Genomic DNA, 20789 nt, shown 5'->3' on the forward strand with positions numbered 1-20789 from the left:
CAAAGAATGCTCCAGTATCAGTCTTTTTATTTTCTAGTTTCCATTGAGTGGCATTTGCTAAAGGAAAAAAAGATGACAGGGCTTTAAATATATTTTATGGAACCACTGGCATACAGTGCAAGATTCCAGAGCCAGCTCTGACATGACCCCCTACTCTTTGTATGTAACACATTTCCTGGCTTTCTAAACATTTGAACAGTTGAATGTTTCCACTTCCTGCAGGCCTCATTACTCAAAGATTAAAGAACAAGCAGAAGTTCAAAATGAATTGTTCTTCCTTAATAAAACTATCACTGCTAGATCCTTTTGAGAAATCATACAAACATGAATTCTGGTTAATTTTTCATTCTGAGTGCTATACAGGACAAATACTTTAAAAAGGATGCTACCAGGTCAGATCAGTCTGTGCCTGAGAAAACAGGAAGAATGTGCTATTAATTTTCTTCTGTGCTGAGGCAAAGATACCAAATCTTCCTTAAGCAACATTTACAACTATCACTGAAGAAAATTAAGCCAGCTTCCCCTTAGGTATGAAGCAAACTAATGCAAAACTGATTAACATAATCTAGCATGCTCCCATTCCAGTTATTTCAATAGCATATCCACTTCTAATTGCATGCATCATTATGATTACTGTGAAAATACATTAAACACACAAGCAGAAAGTAATCACGTAGAAGCCAGAAGAATGAAAATCAAACTTTATTTTACAGAAATGCAAGTAGGAATAATGCCTGTCCTTTACCATTGTCTAACATATTTGAGCATTGGTTACTTTTGATATTTGTGCTTTGTTACAATGCTCTATTATTGAAAACTTTTTTAAAAATAAAAACATAAAAACTAATATTCCAAGTATTTCATTTCAACAATCTAAACTGGTACTTACTTCTAAAAGACCCTTGTTTAAAGCTACAGAATATAAAAATGTCTAGTTGACAGTAAACATATATACAAACACTAAGTAATTCATTTTTAACTATCTTTGGTGGTTAGAGAAGGAAATGCCATTATACTGACATCTGATTTAAGTTCATCACCTGGCCACCTCTTTCAGCTTTATATCTTATACACAGTTTTTAAGCTTAGATGCAAATGAGAACCAATTATATGCATAAACTATGTTTGAATTTAACAACAATCATATCTGATGCACAACCACCATTTCCAGCTTCCCATGTCGTGGGGTAGTGGAGACCTGAAAGAGCTGAGTAAATCTCAAACATTTAGTTGCATATTAAGATTTCAAAATGCCCATACATGTCCCAAAAGCAGAATGTTTCTCTTCTACTGTTCTTTGTTGCTTTACGTCTTGATTATTGCATTTACATGAAAATGATACTGGCATCTCAACTGAATGTTAATTCCAATCCAAAGTATAGAATTTGCTTGTGGTATTTCTATGCTCCTCTGTGTCTGGTGTGCATAAAAACTGTTAACACAATATGTAAGCAAAAGGGTTTGGCTCCAAAGTTTGTGGGCACTGGTAGCAGCATCACCTGGTGGAGTTCTGCTCAGGATGCTCCTGCCAGGAGAAAACAGTGATGGGAGTATTTTCATTGAATCCCACTTCCTCCTATTAGCCCCAGTGCCACCTCTCATGCTATTGCATAGAATCCCCCAACCCCTACAGAGCATATTTTCAGTGGGGCATAAAGGCTGTAAAGGGGGGGGGGAGTAAACAAATGTTGTTTCACTCTCCATTCCATCAGCAGGCTTCTTCTACTAGATCATAAGCCTTTCCATTCAAAGTCTAGATCTAGCTAAATTAAAATACAATTACAATAAAAATACAAACACACCACAGATCATGGCAAATTAGTCATGACCTCAAAACTTTAAAAAGGTCCTAAACTACCCATTAAAAGCTTGGGAAATAAATGTTTTTGCCTAGTGCCAAAATAAATACAAAGCGGGCCTCAGAGAAGCCTCATTGGGGATAAGCATTTCACAACCAGGGTGGTCACAGAGAAGGCCCTTCTGACTCATAGTCACTTAAGGGACCTCACTTGGCAGTGACACCTGGGAGAAGGTTACTAATAATCACCTCAAGGTCCAGGAAGGAACATATGGGAAGTAACCTGGCTAAAAGCAATAACCAAAGGTAGAAGTCCAATCCCAGTTAACAACCTTGCAGCCCTATTTTGGACTAACTGAATCTTCCATAGAGTTTTACAGGTAGCTGCATGTACAACACCACATTTCAATAATCTAAACATTTTATATAGAACTGGCACTAAAATCCTATGTTTTACCATTGGAATAAGATTCCCAGCTTTGAAAAAAATACATTAAGATAGTTTTGCTCCGATTGCTATTTGTACCAATACTTGTAGGTGTTCGCTTTTGCATACTAATGTCATTGTGCAAACGAAAAGCCTAACACAATTAAAAACGAAACAAAACATTGTGTTTGCTAGTTCTGAAGAATAAAAAGCAAACTGCCCCAGAACTAAACTAATGTTTTGCCTCCTACTCCTCCTGCTCTTGGAAACTTAACTCTATTGTTCTTCTTCCAACGCCCTCCATCTGCTCCAGAACCAGTCAATATGCATGGGATCTATCTGCCTGACAGCTGCAGCAGCCAGATGTCACACATTGAAATGCACATTACCTATAGAACCAGAGTCTATCCCATCAGCAACTGTTCTAACAAGACCCTTTGTGCAGCCTTCTGTTGTATCATTCTTGTTCTTGGCTGTGTCTGCAGCTGGGGAGTTAACAGTAATGCAAGGAAATGCTGCATATTAATTTTATTAGTACTTCCAATAAAGCACCTATTCCCAAAAATAAATGTTTTCACATACTGTTCTCAGACAGATAAGCTTCTTTTATTTTATTGCATATATGTCTCTATGAAAATCATAATAAAGTTGAATGAACCTAAACCAACTATCCTTTGGATGCCACATCATGCCTTAATGAAGAATTTCTTCATTTAAATCTATGCTCAGACTATCATAGAATGGTCTGGTTCAAATTTAATGCTAAGCCAAACTAGGACTTAGAAGGGGCAAGTGTGTGGGTACTAAGGGAGAAAATTGCTGCCACTCTGCTCCTCCCCTGGCCTTGTTGCTACCCATAAGATAGTTATGGTTTGTCTTAGTGTTCTGTTCAGACCCAGTCTCATGGAAGCCATAGCAAACCATAAGTTGTAATCAAGGTTTGTGCTTGGTTTCTCACTTGAGGTTTGTTTGGGTGAGGCAAAACACAAGCTCAGGTTCACTTACCCAAACCATGGCTTAGCTCTGGATACACAGCAGTGGCCGGGAGGAGAGAAGCAGCAGCAAGTTTCCTCCTGGACATGCTTGAGCATTTATGCTGTTCCACAAAAGTGTCGAGAAAAAGGTATGGCTCAAAATCTGGCATACACATGACCATACTGTTAAGTACAAGTCACTTTCCCATCCACCATTGTCATTAGTGGTGTTGGTGAGCTCCAATTCACAAGGTGCCTACCGTATCAGAATAGTAAGGTAAAATTGAAAAGTATTTTGCAAGTACTGCACAACTAAGAAGTCATCTGTTCAGATAGAGCAGTGGTTCCCAATTTGCTAATTACTGAGGACCCCCTATTGTTCAAAAGCCAAGCCACGGACCCTCTACTTTTGAAAATTTTGATAACTATGGTAGCTACTTCTGCGAAGCAATTTTTTTAACAAAATGTTGGGTTGCCCCTAATAAGCAAAAGATTTTAGGTATGCTAAAAATCAGACTACGGCTGAGCGATATCTGGTTTTCAACATCATGATATATCAGCAGCTAAACATTGTGATATTCTGATATATCGCAATGTCTGAAATTGGAGATCAGGCATGGGGATGAGGGAAGGAACAGCCGTGGAGATTGGATGGGTGGGGGGAGGAGACGAAGTGGTGGCAATCAGTGCCTTGAAATTGGCTGCCCCTGCTCTTCCTCACGCAATGAGTGATGTATTGCTGGGTCAAAATCATTATTGCGGTGTGATTTTGAAACCAATTTTGGCCAATATATTTAAAAAACGCACAGTGCTAAAACATACCATAAAACTTGTGATATTACCATGCAAAAATGGCAAAAAAATAGTTGGGGGAGGCAAGGGATGGGGCCACAGACCCCCTAAGTGTATTCTGCAGACTCCCAGGGGTCCCTGGACACCTAACTGGGAACCACTGAGATAGAGGGTACCAGACTATATGGTCTAGAATAGGAGGTCTTCTCTTCAGTCTCACCCTCCATGTACAAAATTGCAGTTTGCAGCACTTCATTCTGCTAATATCAAAGGTGCTGACTGGGAACTTGTTAGCATCACTTCTGTCTCTATGGAGTGGGAACATCCCTCACGTAGGTTTTATGAGATAGTTATGTGAGAGTGAAGATTCAGATTTAAATCAGTTCCATGGATCCTTTGCCAACTGTCTGGATTGCAAAAAAGAGAACTAACCTTAAATGTTCCACCACTGCTGACCTACATTCTTCAGAGCTGAGTTAGGGCTGTTTAGAAGCCCAACAGTGGCAGATTAGTATTATTGTTCTTAAGTAGAAAACGCTCTCACCCACTCAAAAAGCTTCGCTCCAGGAAAGATAGCTAGCTAGCTTCTGCCAGCTTCCACACGTGACAAAACGGGGCGCAGACGATGGATTTGTTTTATGGCGAGGCACAATCTCTGCCGCATCACCATGCCCTTCCTCGAGTAAGTTCGTATTTCGCAACACTATTAACGGCATACATCTTTCCTAGTACACGTTCTGCAGTCAATGTGCGTTATATTTACTGAAACTAGTATCTTACCCCGCCCCGCTGCAAAAAAGGGGTCGCGTTTGTGTTCAACATGCGCGCAAACAAACCTGTTCGTTCAACCCCTTCAAATAACCCAGCCAACCCCAAGCGAAAAGCCAAGCTCGGCAACTACCCGACCCAGGCACAAAATCCTCATCGAGTCTGGGAAAACCTCTCGTCCTTCGCGGGCAAAACCCGCAGCCCCTTCCCGAGAAACAACCCCCTCCCTGTTGCGTGGCGCTTGCGGCTCCTGTGTCTCCCCAAGCTCCCGCTCTCCGTTTGAAGGCGCCTCGCTCGCCGCCAGAACTTCCCCCAGGCGAAGCCACTTACGCGTGAGGATCATCCCGCCTCGGTCCTGAGCGCTGAGCGAAAATGAAGCAGCTTCAGTCTCCAGCTCAATTCATCGCCGCCGAAGGAAACCAGAGCGGGAGCCGGGAGCGTGACAGAGGCTGTGAAGGGCTCGCCGAAGGCACAGATCCCGCCCCGCCGCTGCGCAAGAGAGACGACGCGCCCGCCGGCACTACTGAGGCGAATGGAGCCAGGAGCTGCTGCCTCCACCCCGGCTCCACCCACCCCGCCAACTTCTCTGGGCGGCCGGCGAAGCGCTGAGGGAAGGAGGCGGCTGCCTCAGCCTCGCAGGCACCTGGCGACTTCCTCTCCTCGAGCGAGGGGCTGGGCTGGGCTGGGCGGACAATAAGTAGGCACAGTCGCTGTTGTGGACGTGACTGACAGCGACGTGCCAGGAGGGCCTGAGGAGCTTATCTATATCAGTGCCTCGAGGTGTGTGAGGAACACCAGGATTTAATTTTCTGCATGAAAATACAGGGTGGGTGGGTGTGAAAAGACATAAGGATGCCCCCTTTCTGTTCCATCTTTGGGCAATAAGAAGCTTCCACAACAGCTTGCTGGATGAGGCCCATGACCCACCTAGTCCAGCAGTCTCAGGGTGGCCAACCAGAAACCTCTTCCCCTTGTCAATGAATAGCTGACTGCCCTGTTCTATTTTTGAGTTTGGTGGGGGACCCAGCCACTAACACAGGGAGGGAGGTCAGGGCAGCCAGGATGGGCAGCAGGGATACAGAACTCTCAACCACCTCAGCCAGCTCAGGGAGGATGGGAGTAGCTTTCCACAACAAAGGGAAACCCAGCCTTACATTAAGCAACCAGTACCATTCCTGAATAGAGAAAAGGTGCTGTGCTACCTGAAGCAAAGATTTTGGCATAGTAATTTTGCATCAGCAAGGTAGCCACTGGGTGTGAACTGTGCCACTAGCAACGTCAGCTCCCTGCAACCATACCCATAATAATACATATACCTCCTTCCTGTGTATTGTGTATTTTTAGATTGTGAGCCTGAGGACAGGGACACTCTTAGCACTGATTTAATCACATAGCCCATCCTCTCACCTTGTTGCCTCCAGGTAACAGGGCTGTTGTGCCTTGGAAAGACTTCTGCCTATGACCTTCAGTAGCCAGTTGGGAGGAAGTTCTTTCCCTGTTCTTTTCTGAAAACCTCTAAAGAGTAAGATTCCATGGCCTGTCTTTTAGCTATTTGCAGAGATATCCCTAGTTAGCAGCTTGACTAAAATTGCATAAAATGGCATATGTAAGTTTGGAAATTTGTTTCCTTATCGGCACACGAATTGAATTTAGATTAGGAATTTATCAAGTATTGGGTCACCACAGTTCCAAAGCTCTTTTTATTACTCAAGAGAGCCTTTCACTCAATAAGCTTCCTAAAACCAGTTTGTCAGGTCAAGCATTTATTTATCCTATGCTTCAGTTAAGAAACTGAATTCACAAGAACAACAAGAGTCTTATGGCACCTTAAAGGCTAACATGTTGATTATAGACTAATATTTTGTGGCCCAGAGTCTAATTCATCAGAGGCAGAAGGTACATTTCTTAAGGCTGCATATAAAACATGTATTTAAAACACATGACTTTCCTCAAAGAATCCTGGGAACTGTAGTTTACCCCTCACAGATGTACAAGTTCTAACACCTGCAACAAACTACAATTCCCAGGCTGGGGGGGGGGGGGAGCCATGTGCTTTAAATGTATGGTGTATGTATGCAGCTTAAGGTTACAAAACCTTCTAATTAAGTAAAAACCAACAGATTAACAAAGAAACATTGATACTTAGGAACAGTCTAGTACAGAAGAAAAAAATGACCACCTGTCATCTATAGGTCCCAGCTAAAACTAGCCAAACATACCATTAAGGACCTACAGTCTAACCTGGACAATGACACTTCCTTTTCACAAGCTGTAGGTGATAGGTCACTTACAGCCCACCAGTGGCGTCAGCACCCGGGGCAAGGCAAGTAATTTGCGCCCCCAACACGTGGATTTGCGCCCCCTAACCCGTGGATTTGCGCCCCCTAACCCTAACCCCCAGATGTTGCGCCCGGTGCGGCCGGCCCCACCTGCACCCCCCACGCTACGTCACTGCAGCCCACTAATCCAAAATAGCTATTTACCAGCAATAAAAGACCACAAAACAAACACATACAGAGGAACCAGTACCTGCAACAAATCCATATGTCGTCAGGCAAAACTATTACAGGACATCATAATGAGAGCCACAACATCACCTGCTTATCTTCCAATGTGATATATGTCATGTGTTAGAAATCTCCTTCTGCATTCTACATAATAAGTAAAAAAAGGCCAGTCCTTATGGGAAAGAATCAATAGGCATAAATGATATCAGAAATGGGAGTATTCAAAAATCAGTAGAAGTTTTCAGTCTTAACACTCTGCTACATGAACAAAGGAATTTCAATGGAAGGCTCCAATATAAAATTGCTGAATTCATCAAGTAATTAAATTCTATTCATTTAGATATGACCAGAGACAAATTGCACTTCTTATCTCTGTGCTTATTTTACATACATTCTAGATGTACTCTTCTTAAGTAGGTAGGGCAGAGGAAATTAAATGCAGTTTACACACACACACACACACACACACACAAACACACACACACACACACCACAGAAATGGTGAGGTATCTTAACCTCATAGCTAAAGCTCTGGATGACTCTAGTCAAGAGGAAGCACTTTTAAGATTCCACATTTAAAAGTAAGGCTACAGTACAATATTCACTTGCATTGGACTAGTGGATTGTTTAGTTAGTCTTCCACCCAAGTAGTAAGATGGGCATGAAATGACACATGAAAGGAAAATTAAAAACAGAAATTAAAAAAATGTGTGTGGGTGGGTGTGTAAACTTGTGAGCATTTATACCACAACACCCACATCTTCAAAGAATCACTGCTTATCTAAAGTTGTAAAAGATACTCTGTGGGTAGTTCAACATAATGTTCAAAACATAAACCCACCCAGCATGCAAGCCGTCCCTATGAGAACACAAGCCAATGTTACACCAAATCTTCCGTCATACAACCCTTTTTTAAGAGTGAGATATTGCCATGATTGCCTGTAAATACCAGTTTGTATGCAAACAAACTGCATAATGGTGTATAGCTTTTTAGACAGTTGTTTAGCCACTTAAGCGTAATGGAATTTACTTACAAATTAAATTTCACTTATTTCAGCCTGCCGTTAAGGGCTTGCATGCACTAGCTGTTTGGCAGTTCTCCAAATGATTCTATTTACACCCACTGAAAATTAATTGTCAGAGGCTGTTTTGCATAATGCAATTAGCTTCCATATGATCTCAGCTGTGTTTGAAAAACTTCAACTTCCTGTATCAGTGAGCTGACTTACAAAAATACAGACACAATTCCGGGATATGATCAAGTATCTTATTCTACATTATGTAAGGTTAGCGTGTTATTTTGCATCTATGTTTTGCCAGGAGCTACATGTGGAAAATTGAGGTGTGTGTGTGTGTGTGTGTGTGAAAACCATTATCTGTTCCTATGAATGTCCTATGCTTAACTCTAATCATAAAAATCCACCTACAGGTCACCCTTTTTCTATTAAAAATATGTCTTTAGAGAAATGTGTGGATTTCTTATCTGGCTCACCAAGTAAAACCCTCATAGCTTTCACATATTATCTATAATAATCTCAAGTTTGCCACTGAATGTAAACTTCAAAGAGTCAGAAAGGCCAGATCCCAAGCAATTGTACCTGTGTGATAGATATGCATATCCTATTCACACTTCATTTAGATGCATTTACATAAAACACTCTGCAAACAAGACTGCACATTCACTAAGGGATTGCAACACCTTGGGGTCAAGGGTGGGGACAGGAAGAATCAGACAATCTGCTGGTTCCCAATTACAAAATGGCTGGGAGTGAGAAGTAATGTGTTTTCCCAGTGCTGCCTTAACATGCTCAGACATGACAGCCTTTTCATAGGCAGATACAGGAATAAATAACAACACAAATTTTGGGTGGTTTTATAAAAGGAATTAGACAAATTCATGGACAATAAGGCTATGGGTGGGTACTAGCCATTTTGGTTATGTTCTACCCTCCAAATACCAGTTGCCAGGAAAGGATTGCACTCAGGTCTTCCTGACGGGTTTCCTAAAGGCATCTGGTTGGCTACTGGGAGAAAAGGTTGCTGAGCCTGGTAGGCCTTTGGTCTGATCCAACAAGACACTTCTTATGTACTTAATTAGTGCCTATTATTATTATTATTATTAGTATTACTACATTTTAAATTACTGTTGTTATGCCATTTGTTTTATTTGTATGATCACACTGGAATTTGTAAGATCATACTGTGGAGGTTGTTTTAATTTTAGTTTACTTTGTAATCTGCTTTGAGTGCACTAGTTTCAAAGGAAGCTTATAAATTGTGGGATAAATAAATCAACAAAATGTTCACAGGCACTCAATAGTTCAAAGAGTGTGATCTCTTAAGAGCATATATGGTATCTCTGTACAGGTCCAAGGCTCTCTCACTTTTAAAAGGAAGATGCCTAAATACAGAGTTAAGGGGTGGGGAAAGAAACATAAAGATTACCAGCATTACTTCAAGTCCCCATTGTGTTGTAATCAGGTGTCCTAATTTAACTGGCTAGCTGGGATTAATAATATTTTTTTTATATTTTTTATATGGATTTAGTCTAGACAAAAATAGTTTGTGGTTTCATCAGCAGCAAACTTCAGCATTTAGGATTGCTCAACTGTCAGGATGCATTTCAAGGATTTCCTATCATTCATTGCTGTAAGAGGAGTTGTGGGTGGGTGCGGGATGTTCACAACTAGAATCCAAAAACATATATTCAGATAGGGTTGCCATATTTAAAAAAGTAAAAACCAGGACACCCTGAAAGTTGTTGAGTTGTTGTTATGTTTTAGGGAGAAACCACTGAAACTGTTGACTTGACTTGCCTAAAATCAAGGACAAAGCACCACCTTTTGGAAATTCCCCCCCTAAATCAATTCCACCTTTGAAATCACGGTAATTTCTGGGAAGATCCAGACGTATGACAGCCCTAATTCAGATGATCTCTTACCAGCGGAATTCCTATAAAATTAGGCTGAGGGATGCAGAACTGTTGTGCTGGAAGTCACTCGCTTTTATGAAGCATTTTTAATGCTATGCATTTAAGTCTATTTTAAAATGACAGTAGTTGTCCCAAGGGAAGCCAACATGGGGGCCCTCCAGAGGTTGTGAACTACGGTTCCCATCATCCCAGCCCACTTCTCATGCTGACTGGGGCTGATGGGAGTTGTAGTCTATAGTATTTGGTGAACAGCATGTTGCCTAGCTCCCTTCAGATTTGAGGAAAAGAGCACAAATGTGATTTAAGCACACACTGTATACAGTGGTACCTCGGGTTACATACGCTTCAGGTTACATACGCTTCAGGTTACAGACTCCGCTAACCCAGAAATATTACCTCGGGTTAAGAACTTTGCTTCAGGATGAGAACAGAAATCATGCTCCAGTGGTGCGGCGACAGCAGGAGACCCTATAACTAAAGTAGTGCTTCAGGTTAAGAACAGTTTCAGGTTAAGAACGGACCTCCAGAACGAATTAAGTATTTAACCTGAGGTACCACTGTATTTATACCAAATGTTTATTCTCTTTTAGATTATATTTAACATAAAGTGGGATTTGTCAAATATATAAACTGTCCCGTAGAGAGATTCCTACCTACCAAAATAGGACTGGCAATGCACCTACCCACACAGATGCTACAAGGTGCAAGTTTTTCAAGCGTTTGCTCGCAGCACAGATGGCAAAGCCTCAACAAACAACAGCCCCGTATTTATCTGATCCATTCAGCAACCAGATTAGACTTGCTTCAAGTTTTCCCTTTACTTGCTTTGCTTTCCAAGCCCCATGATTCATATAGCACAATGCTACCTGAAGTTATGCACACCAGAATAGTCTTTAAAAGGACCAGCTATGTCAAAGTGATTAGCCAGTCACAGAAAAGGAGAGCGATAAGGTATTAGCTAAATTGTAATTTCCTCGAGTAGAATTTGAAACACACCTCGAGATCTTGCTAAGAAAAGGCAGAGGAACACAGGGAAAACTGAAAGGTTATAGTTATTAGTTAAGATTTTAATAATTAGTTAATAGTTAATTAGTTAATAATTATGAGTTTGCTCATTTCTCAAATATTTGCTAAGCTGACTTGAAACAGAAGACAAAATATGTTAACATTGTTGCTTTTTGTTTGTATAATTGTTTCGTATAAACGACTGGCGTCTCCAAAACTTTTTCTCAACTGCTTAGTATTTCAGATTCTGTACAGTTTAGTGACAAAGGTGGGACTAATTTCAACCTAGCTTTTAAACTGCCAATTCTAGTTATTTGCTAAACTGAAGTAATACAGATGTAATCATATACACCTGGGATCTCGAAATGCAGTCTAGTTTAGGGATTCTCCACAATACATGGAGTATCTACGAAATTGAAGCAATCTTGGGGACAAATATACCCTTATTTGGTTATGAATTATCCTGCAAGTCATCTCAAAGCAGCTCACTTTAAACAAAATTCCCAAACTATTTAAAGATTATAACATAATCTCTTAGGTCCTAAGTAGGGCAGATGGGGACAATCCTAACTGCCAGATATGTTACAGCTGACACAATCAAGCCTGGACTCCACCTCCAGACTATTTTTTGAAGAAGAATATGCATTCCTTTTCCCAAGCCAGATTTTGGCTTACTGTGTCTTCTCCAAGGGACAAAGCTGGGTTGCCTAGCTTGCTTCATGTCCAATTTAAAAAGAAGATCAGACTAAGGGCTAGGTAGAATTAAAATGCAATTTTATTTTTTATCTATCATGTTTTTATGCTTTTATCCTGACCCTTCTCCCAAAGCAGGCAGGGCCAAACTTGTTGGGACTACAACTCCCACCATCCCTAGCTAACAAGACCAGTGGTAAGGGATGATGGGAATAGTAGTCCCAAAATATTTTGAGGGTCAAGTTTGGAGATGCCTGTCCCAAAGGATCCCAAGGTGGCAAACAAGCAATAAACCAATAAAAGGGCAATTAAAAACATCTTTAAAAACACCCTCAGTGCAGGTGCAGACTGTAAAAAATCCCAATACTGATGCAGCCGTTAACTGATGGACATGCATAAGCCCTAGAAATCCCTACCCAGCCACTTCAGACACAATTGTTCAGAGTAGGCAGCTGGGTTCTTCTTGAAACTAAAACCTGCTTTTTCTCCTTTTCAAGTAGCAGCATATGTGCTTGCGGACAAATTGCAAATGGAGAACTGAGCTTTGTGTTCTGTAAACATTTCGGGGCCCATCACTTTATGGGGATAATATGTGGGACAGTAGACTTTGGCTACTGAAGTATTTAATGGGGAACCAGTAGCCCTCCATATATTCTTGGACTACAACTCCTATTGTACCTGACCATTGGTCATGCTGGCTGGGGGCTGGAGGGCCACAGATTCCCCATATGTAGTCCAACCTGAATATTTAGTAAATCAACTCAGATAGTGCCAATTGCTATAAGCCTCCAGTGACCTCCTTCCAAAAGGACACTAACTCTGTTGCAGCCTGTAAACTTTTCAACATTCAGAGAAGTCAGGTGGGTGTAATAATTGTGCACTGGGTGCATCAAGGACTCCATGAGCCATGTTTGTCAGGGTACACATTTTAAAATAATATTGGATCACTAATGTTTCAGAAAACTGGGTCCCTCTTCTTTTCCAAAATGGCACAGGTATATCCCTGGGATCAATTATTCTTCCTTTCAGGTATTTTCTTCCTTTAATCCCCCCCCTCTTTTTTTTAAGATAACTGCCCCGAACTCTAATATCCTATACTTCAGAGGAAAGCAACTTGTAGAGTACACACATTCCAGAAAACTACACTAGCAATGCAAGACCGGCACTGTTCCAACAACTGGAGTCATTTGGAGCCAACCCCCTCCCACCCTCTACATATTTGAACTCTGATATCACTAGACTATTCCCTATGTAATCATGCCGCCACCAGAAACCCTGCTTGCTCTCCCTTACCATGAATATTCAAAGGAACTGCTTGGGCTATAATTGTGGACGCAAAGCAAAGTTTATAACTGCTAGAGTTGGTGAATTGTAGAAATTAATAAATGATAGAATTTAGATAATATTTGGAGTACTAAAGGGAAGATGCCAGGCCAGGGCCTCACCTGAGATAGAAGTCCTGAAGAATGAAAAAAGGTGCTGGAAACAAGTCATTAACCAAACTGGGACAGCTGGGACAGAAGCACAATAACCTGGTTGATTGAATCCATCAACCAGGTAGGAAGCTCTGCTGGTGAGGACAGGAAGCTGCCAAGGTGATGGGGAGGATGTGATGTCACATTAGAAAAATACTGTCCTTTTAAAATCAGAGGTCTGGATAAGGTGGGCAAGCAGACAGATGGGGAGCTGCTGCTTGGAGCAGGAGTACTTAGGAAGAAGAAAGGAAGTGGGCAGAACTCCATAAGCTGCTGTGAAGGGCAGAATCCTCTTGCGCAGGCTGGGACAGATGCATAGAGAGGGTATGCAGGATGCCTTGGACTCTAATGTTGCACTGCTGTGGAAAACAAGACCCTATTAACATGCAATGCTCCAAACTCCAAAGTAGACCAGGTGCAAATATGTGTACAATAAACCTTATTTCTTAAAGATACTAGTCTCCACTTTGTCCTGATTTCCCAATGGAAACACAACTCTGGGTGAGCACCTGGACCCCCTGGGATCTTGCTACTGCTTGGTAGAGATTGGGGGTGGCGCACAGTCTAGGTAGCAACATTTTTTAAAGTGTGCCTAGCTTTATGTTCTGGGCTCTTATCTATTCAGTGAACTCCATTGTAAATACATACAGTGGAACCTCTACTCATGACCACAATCTGTTCTGGAGGCAGTCCAGAAGTCGAAATGGGTCGCTGGGAGAGGCGCTGTTGTGCGCAGGCGCAGGTGGTGATTGCCCGCTTCTGCGCATGTGCGAACGGCGATCACCGCTCCTGTGCATGCGTGAACAGTGGCAAACCTGCCAGTTACTTCCGGGTTTGCTGCGGACATTGGGTGAAATGGACACGAGCGGAGGCGGATGTAAGAAGAGGTTTGACTGTAATTCCCAGTTTAGCATTAGATGCATCTACTTCACGCTGTTCACCTCTCAACAAGGCATCTGTATCATATTGTTTTTTGTTTTGTCTGGCAAGCTTGTAGGGAGCATGTGTTGATGAGCAACTACAGAAATCCAGTAACAAAATAGCTAGGACTCATAAGCACTTTGGTCTTTGCCTCATTATGTATCCTAACAGAACAGAAATTATGCAAGAACACAATATAGTCTCTCTCCCACCCACATCAGCGCCTAAGGGGCATTCTCAGCATCCTATGGAACATGCCAACCTAGGGAGAGCCTGATCTAGGCTGTGATAACTTCTCCATTACATTACAGTAGGAGACACTTAGAAGCTATGCAAGTCCACCACACCTTTTAAAAATCTTCAACAGTTTTTGGACATTTAATCTACATAAGGGAACAAACAAGAAAATTATTCTTGGCAGAACTGAAAGTTACACTAAAGAAAGAAGCTGCAATAGATACATGGATAGGTAAAATAACATACTAGGTAGAGATGACAAAATAAAGGCCTATTTGCACCCCAAAAGCATTTATGCAGCTATATTCTACATCCACTGTTAGAGGTATGCAGCTGAATGGCAGTTGCGAGGAGAGAGCTGTTGCACTGCTTCCCAGCTTCCCACAGGCATCTGTTCGGCCACTGTGAGAACAGGGTGACATGCAGTATGATCACATCTTATGCACATTTAACTTGTGCAATCTCAACCAAACCCAGTTGAAGGCAGGCTGGTTGAAATTGTGCAGTTAAATCCAAGCAAAGTAGAGAACTAAAAAGCTCATTTTGTGCTGGGTCCACTTTGGGTTACCTGGTGCACAAAGAGCTTTTAAGCTTTCCCCCTTGCTTGGGGGGCACTCAGTGCTCCAGTTCTGGGATGTTCTTGCAAAATCTCCTAAGCACCCGACATGTGACTTCTTTGGTTTTTGAATTTAACCTCCTTCAGCTTCCTCCAATGTTCTGATGGCAGCCCTTCTTTTTTTAAAAAAAGAATTAAGAGGCTTGTGCAGAGTGAAAAGCAGCACAGCTGCTCCCCTGCAGCAATGCTATCCTTTCTACCCCCTCCAAAAGCAACACATGGACTTGAGTATCACACTATTAGCACAATAGACTGCACTTTGAGAAAGAATATGGCTGGGCAGCACTCAACTTGATAAAGTACATTCCAGTCAGGGCTTAAAGAACAAGAGTCAGATGCATCTTCTGATAGATTCTTTTGCAACTGACTAACCTTATTCCCTGCATCCCCAAGTAAGAGGTGTATTTGCTTTGGATGAAATACCCCCTTTAAGCAGAGCAAAGTAAACCCTCTGTTTCACATTGTGAAATCTTAAGGGTTTTGACAGCTTTTACACTGCATATGAATCGGTCTTTTGTTTCAGCAGTTAATACAAAAGCTGGCTCCTGGGGCCATATCACAAAGCACAAGTATGTCTGTATGTGCCTTCTCCATTCCATAGAATAAAATGGCTAGGATGTGCCAGCAAACAGGAATACTACTGAGAAAACAAAAGCAAGAGTCAGATACGTGCAAACATGCCAGTCTAACCAAGTAACAGCTACAGGGACTGTGTGATGTAGCTAACAATGTAAGGATGTACTTACTGAAGAAGAATAAAGGAAAAGGGTGGGGGAACAGGATTGTTTTACGTTAGCAAAAGCAGCAGCAAGAGGAGGAACACACATTGATTGCATGTTACCTTGAGATTTGAGATAAATACAAAATGTGCTTCCTTCTTTGCCCATAGCACACATATGTAATTCTGGTAAGCAATATAGCCTAAAGTCAGGTGTTGGGAACCTTTGGCATTCCTGGCGTTTCTGAACCAAAATTCCCATAATCCCTGGCCATTGGCCATGCTTACTGGAGCTGATGGGAGCTGCAGTTCAGCAGCATCTGAAGCGTCAAAGGTTCTCCACACCTGCCTTAAGCCTATTCCTACTGGAATTTGACAAGAGTAAAAGGTGGGGGCCTTATGATCAATAAATTGAAATAAAAACTTGGAGTACACAGAGGTTAGAAACAAAACTGTTTACAATTGGTTTAATTTAAGAAAGGTTTTGATAGTTGCTTCCATCATATCACAGGTAATTAATTCCTTGCTAATTTAAGTTTTGTGTAGGCAAATGCTGTAAGATTGTAACAAATTCCTAAATGAAATAGTAACCAATACCTATCCAGCAACTTAGCTTCCCACACAATTCCCCCAAACAGGTGTGGATGCTATATTAGCATAAGCACACACATTAAAATTACGGGGTGGTGAAAAAGCCTTGGGGAGGTGGGGGCAAAGATGAGCAATAGTGATTCATCATCTGTTTTGGATACACCATCTGTGTTTGTATGTGAGCTTTCAGAAAATGTTTTTTATTTATATAACAGTTCTGACAGAGGTTTTAGTCCTGTTGCTTTTGCTTGACAGATGTGAAAGATGAGACCTGGAAGACCCACTTAGCTCAATTTAACTGATTCCTATGTTAGGGGCCAGGGGCCAGAGGCCAGAGTTACCTGATAAAGAGCAGATTGTCTGCTGTAAAGGATACTGGGAGTGCTCCCCTTAAAATTGTAGGTGCAGGGGTGAGGACCACAGCAGGGAGCAAAGCCCCTGTCCACCCACTTCACTGTCTCAATCCAGCTTGGTGGTAATGGAGGGGGTTGCATCAGCTATTTGTAATATATATAAAAAAAGATATTCTACACTTAAAGGAATACTATAGTAAAAGCATCATTGCAATTCAGGAAGCTTTTAGAAGCTACCCCCCTCTCCACACACACATAACAACTAAGTATACAAGGAGTTAACACCACAATCACAGCCCACTTCTAAAGAAAGTTCACTTTAAGGTTTCAGCCATCAATACAAAGACAGCTGCTTTTGGCTGCTATCACATGACAACAGCTTTGAATGTAGCCAAGTCATCCAAGCACAAAAGAAGTGTCATTCTAACAAGACATCTGTGCAAAGAGTCAGACAATCCTAACTGCAGCATTTCAAAATAATCCAGCAGTATTCTTTGCATGTACTCTGTGGTCTCACAAGTAAACTATTACAGTCATACCTCGGGTTGAATGTGCTTCAGGTTGAGCGCTTTTGGGTTGCGCTCCACAGCAACCCGGAAGTAACGCGCTCCATTACTTCCGGGTTGCTGCGGAGCGCATGCGCAGATGCTCAAAATGACATCACATGCATGCACAGAAGCGGCAAAACGCGACCCGCGCACACGCACCATTGCACCTTACGTTCCATTTGGGATGCGAACAGGGCTCCGGAACGGATCCCGTTCGCATCCTGAGGTACCACTGTAAGAAAGATCCCAAAACCAGCAAAATTGATATGATCACATTACTAATATATTGTATCTGACACACAGCCACCCACACAGAACGCAACTGTAAGATGATATTTGTTAGTACTGTTGCTGCCCTTCCTCCTCAATAATGGTCCTACCAACTTTAATGGAGAACATCAGTAGTCTTACCTTTATCTGGTTCACAGCTGTAAGCTGCAGGACAACTGAGGTAAGCTACCTCACAGAAGAAATTAAGTTTTGTACTTTTTCAGTCTTATAGGCTGGTTAAGCTGTTCTGACCTGAAAAGAGTCTTCTGCGAAAAGACCCTTGGGTCAACTGAAGTTGATCTCCAGTATCTGAGAGAGAGGTTCACAACTTGATTTCTGTGAAGAGATGAGCAACCACAACCTTCTCCTAGTTTTCAGTTGAGATATAGGAGAAAAATGCAGCTAAAAATACACACACTAATGTTATTTTTCCATGTGAGCAATTAACACAGTTGCCAGCGGACCTTTTTACTGTTGTAAACAGAGAAGAGAGAGCTCCATGAGCAAAGGGAAAGGCTAAAACTGGATTGCGACCCCAGCTGCACTGTCTGCCAAAGGTCGCTCAGCCAAGCCAAGTCCCTCTGCCCATGCAGCATTCCCACAAGGTAATGGAAAGCTTTGGCAAAAGATGGCCAGCAGTGCCTGGCTCATGTTGATGTTAATTCACAAATGAAAGATTTCAAGCTGCTATAATGGTGGGGAAAGGGAGGAGAGTTGATAGGCTCCTCCAAATAATGTTTTGGAGCATTCATCCACATTTGCTTGCATAAAGCTTTTGCAGAGGTTAGACCAGGAGGCTTCCTCAACCTTGGCCCTCCAGATGTTTTTGGCCTACAACTTCCATGATCCCTAGCTAGCAGGACCAGTGGTCAGGGATGATGGGAATTGTAGTCTCAAAACATCTGGAGGGCCGAGGTTGAGGAAGCCTGGGTTAGACTATGTGTGGTCTTCAATGAGAATTTCTTCTGATTTGTTTGTTATACAACAATGAGCTCTCATCTTGATTTCTTCTGCTATGTTTAGATGTCTTGTTAATCATTTGTTCACACCACACTTTTCAATGCATTTCTTCAATGTTTTCTGAACCACAAAACATCTGTTTGTTTGTTCATTATTATTATTATTCTAAAGTGGATTTGTTGTGCTAGAGACAGAGGCATTTAAACCACTTAAACTGCACAAACTGAAATTTCCAGTATGTGCTTGAAACTCTCCTGAAAAACACAGGTGGTATGGTGGTAACCAAAGACCAGGTATCTGATATTTACAATTAGCTTAAGCATGGAGGAAGAGTTCCTTTTTGCACGTGACAACAACTGTGTAAAAAAGGCTGCTTGATAACCAGTGATTAGAGAACAAGCAAAGCACTGTGGGAAAACAGGATGCTGGACCTGATAGACTTTTATTCTGTTCCAGCAGTACTGTTCTCATGTCCTTATGAGCAGATTGGCAGGGTGAGGATATATGTGGCACCCATACATATCTAGATCAGCCACCATAGATCCTCATTATAGCTAAACAGTGGCAAAAGTTCCCTCCAGTTCTGTACCACCAAGCAAACAGTGAATCCTAGCCAAAGGAAACTCTTTTGAAGAGCTCAAACAAGAGGAGGAAATACTCTGGCAAGATAACTCCTTATTACCACACTGCACTGTTTTAGTTATATAGCTTTCACTGCTGCTGCTAGGGAAGGTTAAACACAGAAAAGGAAGTCCACCCAGTTTTCAAGCCGTATTAATAAGTTCCATGCAGCTTTCCACACGGTCTGTGCCAAAAATCCACGGATGTTACATAAGAACGCTAAGTGCCCTGTATTTATTTTTCTTTGTTTTTCCAGATCTGGAATGAGCTCATATTGTTGGCTAGAAAAGAAGTGTTAGCTTTGAATCAGGAGGTCCACCAAAGTTCAAAAATGTGTTTTAAATGGATTTTTTAAAAATGCTTTTCTTTTCTGGGTTAGGAAGCAAAATCACCTACTTGTCCTGAAAATAGAAAACAATGAGGAGAAGGATTTAATTTTCAGCCTTGTGAGACCAGACAGCTGCTGGGAGAAGGCAGTGGGGAAAATAATGATGAACCAGCTGAAAAATCACATAAAAATGTAGCAAAAATGGGAAATATTTGACAACAAATTCACTATTTTTTTTAAATAAAAAAGACAAGGGGCAGCCAGGGGCTAGAAGGCCTCAATGGATGCTGTTCTACACGAAGACTGCATTTTCAAATTTGCCCTGGCTTGCAGACACATTTTTCAAGCACCTTATCTTTCCCTCTCCTCACATGCAAAAGCCAACTGATCTTGTGTTATGAAATACAACTGGTGATGAGCTGTTGGTAAAATATGCATGCAAGTTATGTATTTGAGTAATACTTTTGTTTCCTTGGCACACACACACACTTAACTTTCATTAGTGATCCCCTTGCCACTTCATTTCACAATAATACTCCTACCTACATCAACTAAGCTATGAACTACAGACATGTTCTAGGAGTCTGTTCAGCACCTGGGCATGTAACTGCCTGGAAACCCCATGTACACACAGACTTGAGTTCCATGATGGAAGTAAGGCAAAATATAAAAGAAGAATAAAATAATAAACAACACCCCTTGGTATTTTATCCTGTGAACTCACCTGAGATCTTGTAATGAAGGGTGGTATGGGAGTCTAATAATAAATAAATAAATAAATAAATAAATAAATAAATAAATAAATAAATAAATAAATAAATAAATAAATCAAACAAACATCCCTCCATTTGGCGAACTATGTAGTGATTCCTATTCTCTCCTACTTCTACTTTTCCAATTCCTCATCCACAAGAGCACCCCTTCTCCTATTCCATGACTGCTAAGCTTACTCAGGAGTCTTTGATGACAGAAATTGTCAACAGCTTTTTGAAAGTCCAAGTAATTGCCCTATTTGCCTCTTTTTTGATACACTAAAAAGGAACACCCAGCCTAGCTTAATCTAGCCTTTCCTTTTTGCGTATCTGCGTGTGAGTGAATGTGCTCTGTGTGAATGCTGACTTTCTTGGCATTTCCACCTACTCATTAATGCGATGATTAAAGACATTCCTACTTACTTTGCCTGTCTCCATATTCATTCACCAATTTTGAAACAGTGGATTTCTACTAATTAGCAGTCTACAGTTCCAATCATCCT

At 41.5% G+C, this 20789-nt stretch overlaps 1 protein-coding gene across 4 annotated transcripts in view; it reads right to left on the reverse strand.

Moving 5' to 3' along the window:
• The window catches only part of LOC310696377 (rho GTPase-activating protein 7-like), a 92584-nt gene that overhangs the window by 22256 nt on the left and 49539 nt on the right, over positions 1-20789 (reverse strand). Inside the window, exon 1 of one of the 4 annotated variants that reach the window (XM_083481845.1) lies at positions 5090-5420. The exons of the other annotated variants lie outside the window; for them this stretch is intronic. Coding sequence (XP_083337971.1) covers positions 5090-5102 — 13 coding nt within the window. The 5' untranslated portion in view covers positions 5103-5420. Of the gene's footprint in view, positions 1-5089; positions 5421-20789 lie in introns of those variants that run through there. 4 annotated transcript variants of the gene reach the window in all.

The sequence above is a fragment of the Podarcis liolepis genome (assembly GCF_965112155.1).
Source record: "Podarcis liolepis genome assembly, chromosome: 2".
NCBI classification, from domain to species: domain Eukaryota; kingdom Metazoa; phylum Chordata; class Lepidosauria; order Squamata; family Lacertidae; genus Podarcis; species Podarcis liolepis.